We start from the raw sequence: 8,618 nt of genomic DNA, 5'->3' as shown, positions 1-8,618 counted from the left end.
TAGAATTTTTTCATGTTTCTATGATGAACTGGAGATCTGAATTATTAAACAAAACCACTAGCAGTTTTCATTAAGCATATGTTCATGCAATAATCTCAAAAATTAATCTAATAATGCATTGGAATATTTAATAATAATAAAGAATAAATTAATCAAGATTTTCTATGTATAAGAGCAATTAGAATCACAACACAATGAAAAGACAATTTTTAGAAAGTTTTGGAGAACTTTCAGTAGGTGTGCCATTGTGTCATTGCTTAAATCTTGAACCTTCTCTCATAAAAAGAGGACTATAGGGGTTTTCAGCCCTGCACTAGTTCCATTGCTCTTTCATCACAATGTTGCATCTCTGTCTTCTTGAATCTTTCATCCCACTTGTAGCTGTCTGTCCTGCTGTTTATTTTTGGCTTGAAGGCTCCTTAAGCAGAAGAGATGATGTAGGGCTGTGCAGTAACTTTGATCTTTGTGCCTTTGCCCCACCAAAGCCCTTCACTGCGGCCTGACCCTGTTTTGGCACACAGCCTGCTACACTGGATGGTTTAACTCAGATATAGGAGTTCACATCTGCCTTTTTGAACTGCATGAGTTTCCCATCAGTTCATTTCTCGTGACTGTCAAGGCTCCTCTAGATAGCCAGGACCCTCCCAACATTGTATTGATCCCAGCTCCCAATATGCTGTCAGTGTCTATCTTTATCTTAGCTGTTGCTGCTGAACTGCAGATACCAAGAACTTTCTGAGATTTGACAGTCTGTGCTGAAAGATTATATTTTGCTTTTTCACCTGGGTTTAAAAATCTTACCTGATACTGTATCACCCAAAGATCCTGATACAGTAAGTGAAATTTTGAAGGGCACAGCAATATGGATACTTTGGAAAGGTCAAAGTAATGGTGACTATTGCAGAAAAATGACCAACCTGTTCAATTAGAAGCTATCCTTCTTCTGTCACACCTACAGCGTCTGAGTCCTTTCAGCAAGCAAACATACCGTCTTAGCTATGCTGATACAGATAAATCATCCAACTATTACTACGTGCTTGGGGTTTTTTCCCAGTTTAAAGTGATGCATGCCGGCATGACATTTGGATAATTTGTTAATGTGACTGCTTTTTACTACATTATTTTTCTTATTGTGTTGTGGCTTAAATTCATTAATACCCTTAATTGACAGACTGTAATTTGTGTAATTTGTTTGCATGCTTATAAAATAGGGTTGGAAAATATATACGTTTTTTCTTCATCAGGCATGTCAGGAAAATCACATTTGAAAATTAAGAGGAGTTTCCTAATTTCCCTTTATAGATACCCATGAATTGAGAGTGGTCCTGGAGAGAAGGATTTGGGGTTACTGATGGTTGAAAACTGTAGGTGAGCTGGCAATATGCACTTGCAACCCAGAAAGACAGCTGTATATTGGCTACATCAGAAGTGTGACCAGCAGGGAGGGAGTCCTTTCTGACCCTCTGCTGAGAGCCCTCTGGAGCACTGAGTCCTGATCTGGGTCCTGCAGGACCTTGAAAGGTCCTATTCCTAATCTGTTATTCTATATTATTCTATTTCTATTAGAAAATATTATATTATTTTAATTATTCCATGGTTCTATGCAAAGAATAAAGTCGAAGTTACATGTTCGAGATAGTCTTGCTGGAGTTCCAGAGAGACTTGTCCTCAGAGCCAGAATACTAAGCTCAAACTCTATGTATGTTTTTCAGTAACTTCCCTTTCCATGAATTTTAAGTCCAGCCTATTTTAAAAACATCCCATGAACTCTCCAATTCCCAGTTTCACATCATAGCTTCTAAGCTGAGCCCTGCAAATAGTGATGTGAGGAAGTAGCTCATGCATACTTTGCTGGGTTCTCTGAGTAAGTAAACACATACTTTTGTTAAATATTTTCAATTATTTAAAAAGAAGCATATTATTTAATCATTCTTTCTGTGTCTGTGAAGAGACATTGGGATTTTCTGTCTGTAAACTAGTTTCCTGGAGCTAGATTCAGATAAACTTACAGCTTCCACAGCAGATAATTCCAGTCAGCTCTCTCTCCCTTAACAATTCAGAAATGCTTTCTAATCATTTCCAGAGGGCCAGTGTGCTGAGCAGGAGCTTCCTCAGCACAATAAAAGAGGATGCAGAAAATTTGAGCTGAGTGTGGGGTGAAGTGTTTGTTTTAGTCACAACTGTTTTCTCAGAGAGAGGTACCTGAAGTGCCTTGAACTCATACCTTAGTGACTGAGGCAGACACTGGAGGTTGAGTTTCTTTCCTGATGAGCATCAATAGAAGCAATAGAAGTCAGCCTGTGAAAAAGGGCACCTCTGTTCTAGAGGCATCCTCAAAGTTGTTGCCTATTTCTTATTACATTATTTTTTGAGAAAAAGGCAGCAACTCAAAGAAAAAATTCCAGTCTATATGTTCAAGTGCCAGACTAAAACAACAATTTATTTTGCTTGGGGAGTATGTTTGAGTTTTTTTAAAAACATAAATCAAATAGAGAAACTATTCAAATATAATGAATATTGATCTAGACATGGCTCGAAAATACAGTCTCAATGGGAAAGCATCACAGATGTTATACTTGTCAGGTGAAATTCAGTACTACAAAAAAGATTGCTTAAAGAAAATGATGTATTATTTATAATAAAGTCTAAAATATATTGTTCTGGAAGCCTTCTTTCTGCTGAAGAGCCAGAGAAAATCCTTCTAGAATTTATAAGATTTTTTTGTATTATGTCTCCATCAGGAGTTTACAAGGATATAGAATTAGGCTACATTTTTAATTCACATTTTCTTCACATTGAGGAGACAAACTCCTGGATATTCCTAAACTGTGCTGTTTCAATGCACATATATTTGTTGTCTATATAGGATGAAACTCTATGAAGATATCAACAAGCTGAATGTTATTCTGGTTCTGAATCTTGTCTGGAAGAAAGTTCTGATGAATGAATTACTCTTTATTTCAAAATGAAGTGTGGGAGAGGAGTAAACCCTGGGAGGTCTGCTAATGCTGAAATAGGACAGAAAATATAGGCATTATGTACAGCAGCACCATAAAACCACTGTGGTCAACAAATGGGAAACATAAACCAGCAAAATAAGTTTTCATGTTAATTATGAAAAAGGAACCAAACCAGATATTTTAAATATTTATTTGTCAGACTGGGATAACAGCCTTTATAGAGCACAATTTGCATAAGTTCTCAAGATACATCCTGTATACAATCACAAAACCATGGCATGGATTTATACATAAAGTGAAAACTGGGACAGATTTACAAGCATTTTTATACAATCTCATACTGCTTCTGTTTCAGTTTTTACAATTTTTAGAACAAGTCTGTTTTGTTTTCATTTTTTCTGATGATTCTGGAAGCAAAATTGAAAATAAAATAAATCCAAAACGAAATGAATATCAACAAACCACCACCTATGCATGCAACATTCACTGTGGAAACATTACATTTGCCCAAGGACTATTCTTCTTTTTTTGTTGTTTTTGCAGGGTTTTTTTGGTGTTTTTTGGATTTTTTAAACATTGTGTTTGCTGTACACGTTGTCTGTAGCATGACAGCACACATGTTATTCAGCCATTGTTGAGCACCTGAGCACATCACTGAACATCTATAAGGTACAATCAAATAAGGACACACTCACATGCTTAGATGTCAAGTGAAGTTAATAATTTAAACTCAGTTTGTTTTACAAAAATGTATATTTATTTACAGGGTAACAAATTAAGAAAATGACTCTGGTCAAATCATCTAGTTTTAGTTATGGATATCTATATATATTATAACTTTTGAGCTCATCAATATATTTGCTTATTTTTTTTTTCAAAATAATAAAACAGAACATATAGAAAACCTTAAAATGCTTCTTATGGTTTAAAGAGAAAGTATCCGGTTTCATTTATTCTTCCTATTTTCCTTCTAAAGGCAACATGTATTTATAAAGAGCAATTCATCCTACATGCCAGGTGTACTGAAAAGTCACAAGGCATGTAGGACTAGAGTTTAAATATAATGTAGGTGGATACTTATGCTAAATTTCCTCTGTTTAATTACCTTTATAAGTTACACTCACACAAATTTTCTCTGCTATTCACATAGGTATGTACATATCTAGATATATACTCAAATAATGAATCTGGGACATTCAACATCGTAGCAATGAAAATAAACTAGTTAAAAATAGTGTCAGTTATGATTCAAATAATAATTTAAAAAAATACTATTAACATCTTTATGATATCTCCATGAAACTAAATCCTAATTAAATAATCTCTATTGGGCTCACACTAGCTTACAATATAAGAGATGTTTTCTTTTTCTTCATCATCATTCTTAAAGTGTGAATCAATATCAGCTGGTTACCAGCTACCATATCCCACAATGTAGCCATGCAAACATCCAGCATCCAGAAAAATAACTTGAATATTTCCTAGGTCTTGATCTAAAGCCAGTTCAAGTCAGGAGATTGTTTGATACTGACTTAAACTGGCTTTTGTTTCTTCCATACAGGAACCATGTAATGTAAAACCATGGGTTAAAGAAGCAGCACTCATTGCCCCTGGATACTATCCCTTTAAAGTGTAATGACAAAGAACTAGCTCAACATTCATCATAGAAACTCATTTCTAGTTTTAAACTGGAAAAAAAAGTGGCTGTTTGCTGCTCATTTTATGCATACTAATAACAATGATAATGTTATAAATCCCTGTCATTTGTAAACACACACACTGTGCTTTTGCTCATTTTTCCTCTTGTTTCCACTCTACAAGGCTTGAACTAAGAAGCAGCTTCAATTTCTGTTGTCTAAGCAGATTTATGAATTAAAAGAGTTAAAATGTCTCTGCTATTGCCTCCCTGCAATGTGTATCTTCAAAGCAATCATAGAAATGTGTGAACTCATTAATAATCAATCACTCAGAAATGATAAAAGCTGTTGCCACGTCTGAGCACATTTGGCCAGATAAAAGAAACAAAAATTAATGAGAAAAAAGAAAAAAAACAAACTGAGATATATACAAAAACGGTAAAAAAATACTAATAGTCCTTGTTTGATTGTTTTTTTAAAAAACATTGTCACAAGAGTTTTTCCTGACTTCATTCATAAAACAAACAAACAAACAACAAAAAAAGAAACTATGCATTCAAACGTGAATCTGTGTTGCATAGAGTGATTTCAGTACAACCTAGAAATTTGGTCAAGAAAAGGAACTTGGCACACTTTGGTGGCATTCTCTGCCCTCTGAATGATGCTGCCTCAGAAAGCCGAGTGTTTGGGCCCAGAATGCTGCTCCCAAAATGCGTCTGACACTGAAGGAGCCCCGTGCCTTCTGCAGCTGGCCAAGGCAGTGCCGCGTTCCTCACAAACTCTACTCTTTGTGTTTCACGACAGGAGTCCAAAACTGCCATTTCAACATGCAGAAACATTTTGTGTGTTGTTCAGAGAACCAAAGATGCTTGAATTAAACCGGTTGCCGACAGCTGATTAGACTCAAAGGCAGCTGTTCCCTACAGCCACAGCTCCACCACTCAACAAAAGTATTCAATAAAATATCAGCCACATTTGTATGTGTGAGAGCAAAGCACGCCTGTCCACTTTCTCAATTACAGATGATGATTACAGGCTTCCAGTAGGGCAGCCAGAGACTGCTCGTTCCTCTCAGAAATCTCCATAGCAACTACCAGTGCGACTTGCTGCCTTTGTAGCAAATCTTAGCAAGAACAAAATCACCAGCAGTTTGCACAAAATTGCACACCTCATGGCTTGCACTTCACACAGGCTTTTTTTTTGTGGGTCTTTTTTCAAAGTACAAACACAGTATAGTCATCAGGAATGCAAGATAACCCGCCAAGAGAGCAACACATATGTCAAATGTATCCACAAAGGATTTTTTTGTTTCAGTCGGGGATTTTTTCTTTGAAGAATTTTCTTATAAAAACATATACAACATCAAAACATAGAATTTTTACAATAACTCCAGAAGACTATTCTTAAAATATATGAAAGGTAGGGTATACATATACTGGTGAAAGCATAAAATTCAACATTAAAGCACACATCCAACTTCCACTGTCAGTGATGTTGTGTTTTTAAGATAGCTAATAAGATTTTGGTAAGATTGTTCTGCTTGCAAGTTAAGCAGGCTACCAGCAGGTTATGAACAACAGGAGTTTCCTTGGTGTGTGTAACATTGATATAATTTGTTTCTTTTCACATTCCTGTTCCATGCTGATATTTTAAATTGATAAACATAAACCGAAAACTGTACGTGGGAAGTGTCACCAGATTAAATGGTGTAGCTTTTTCACAGTCAATCCAGTTGCTAAATAACCTAAGTTTTATTTTTCCTTTTTTTTTAAAGCATGTAATATTTTCCAGAAGAATAGTCTCAGCTAGTCTTGCACAACCTGTGGAAGTATACTACATATATTCAGAAAATATAAGACAATGTACATTAAATAATTTAATGAAAATTGGAAAGTCTTTTTGGGGCCAGAAAAATAAATATCTGACATGCAGAAATTTGGTAATTTTCTCTTTAAGTATGCAAAGGTCATGAGACCATATTTCCAGGGAAACTACTTTTTATTGAAGTGAAATATTAAATGACTTCTGGGTAACATTGGAGTTAGTGCCATTGATTCCTGGGTTTTAACAAACTTTTAGGAATGGGAGAAAAAGCTCTCCTTTCTTCAGACATGGTACAAGGGAAAATACAGCAACCAGCCTAAGCCATGCCAAGCAGAGGTTTCTTCCCAAGTGAACCAACTGCTTGGCTTCAAACCCCTGAAAGAGGGACTTTTTGCTTGGAAGTGCTGACACAGATTTAGAAGTTGCAAGTTGCCTTCTTATTTACTTCTCTCCTAACTGAGAAGCCGTGCTGTTGAGTGGATTATACTCAGACATTCACCTGGGATAGCAAGAGGATATTCTTCATTCTACTGCTGCAGCATCCAGTCAGGAACTGCTCTGCTGCCCTTTCCCCTTAGATTCCAAGTGTGTCACTAGTGTTGATACAGAGCCCTGCATCGAGAGGCTCACTGTTGGCATGGTGGGGCTGCTGCTCCAAAGTGCCCACAAAATAGCCTAGAATTCATTGTCTCTCTACAGTTTCAGAGCAAGACTGGTTGCTGAAAAGCATGAGGACCAGTTGAAATAACTGCATTGGTCCCAGTGCTTAAGTCTCTTCAATCTTAAACTGACTTAGACCTTCTGACTCAAAGGGTGGGGTGAAATACTGTCACTGACATTGAAACAGCATTTTCTCTTTATGATGTAGTGTCATTTATAACCTGTCCTTTCTCTTTAAAACCACATCCCAAGTTATTGACCGTTTATATAATTTTATTCATCACATTCTAGAAGAGTGGTTTATATCCATTGTTCATACACAGAAACAAATGAAACAATCAGATCTGATTCTCCACAGCATAGTTTTTGAAGGAAAAAGAAAGAAGGAAAAAAGTAATGTAAAATAACATTACCACTCTTGCAAACACCTTGCAGTTTGTGTCAAGTGGCATAATCTCACTACAGCAAATTATCACAGATCCTAAGGTGCAGAGGAGCAAGTTTTGCACTTTTAATAAGTGAGATTTGGAAAGTCAGTCACCCTAGGTGCTTTTGCATAAAATGATCTCCTTCTGGTTGCACAGGAAACCAGACTGCGTTTCCCATCACACTACCTCCAGCTGCAGCTGAGCCCTGCATTAGCACCTGCCACCAGCCTTCATCATTTCCTTCACAGTTACTCTCTTCACAAAGAGTCCAACAACATGGAGCCCTCGTATCAGTCTTCATTTCAAACAGCCTCACTTTAACTTCTGGGCCCAGATTTTCTTCTCATTTTGCTGTGTTTTGCAGCAAAAATAAGTGTACTAGCCCTCGTTTAAGTGTGCTTTGTAGCCCAGAGACTGCTCTTTTCTACTTTGTATTCTGAAAGACTAGCTAAACACAATGATATCAAACTATATTCTTGAAGTGATGCTGTTTAGAGCAGACTCTGCATGTTTTGTGCCCTAAGCAGACAGCTCTGCTCAGTGTGTTTGCGTGGAGCTGACCAACAGTTTGTGCCAGTTTACTATTCTTTTCCTTAGATCCACTTTGTCAAGCCAGATATAAGCTTCCCCAATCAGTGTCTTTTTCATAAACTTCCCTCCATTGGAGACAAGAAGAATCTGTGAAAATAATTATGATAATAATAATAATAATTATCATCATCATCATCATCAATGTGCACAGTAACATAATATTAGCAAAACAGGAAAGATTCAGAAATATTGAGCTCAGATATTCTACATGCAGAAAAGAAACACTGACCATCACTTTTTGTATAGTCACCTCTCCCTTCACAGAAAGCCTTGTAAAAATTGAATCTTCTCCTGCTTCTGTTTCCTTATCATGAGACGTAGCAATTAGAAGATGACAATCTTTAATATTAATGAGCAATTTGTTCACCTGCTGGTTACCAAAGATGAGCATAAGGTCAAGTTTTAAGTTACATGATAAAGCTTTGTGCAAGTGCAGTAGTGCTCTTGCTAAGTCTGTGGAAGTCTGGTGCAGACTGAGTGTACAAGGCTCTCTGTGCAATGTCATCCAACCACATATT

General features: G+C 36.6%; 1 protein-coding gene across 5 annotated transcripts in view; it reads right to left on the bottom strand.

The window, feature by feature from the left end:
- Nucleotides 1-3,134: 3,134 nt before the first annotated feature.
- The window catches only part of PCLO (piccolo presynaptic cytomatrix protein), a 314,143-nt gene continuing 308,659 nt past the window's right edge, over nt 3,135-8,618 (bottom strand). For all 5 annotated transcript variants that reach the window (XM_015627653.3, XM_033514290.1, XM_015627655.3 and 2 more), the window contains one exon: nt 3,135-8,187. In XM_015627653.3, coding sequence (XP_015483139.1) covers nt 8,047-8,187 — 141 coding nt within the window. In that variant the 3' untranslated portion in view covers nt 3,135-8,046. The remainder of the gene's footprint in view (nt 8,188-8,618) is intronic.

Source organism: Parus major, chromosome 1A, assembly GCF_001522545.3.
Source record: "Parus major isolate Abel chromosome 1A, Parus_major1.1, whole genome shotgun sequence".
NCBI lineage: Eukaryota > Metazoa > Chordata > Aves > Passeriformes > Paridae > Parus > Parus major.
This window is presented reverse-complemented; position numbering and strand designations above follow the sequence as displayed.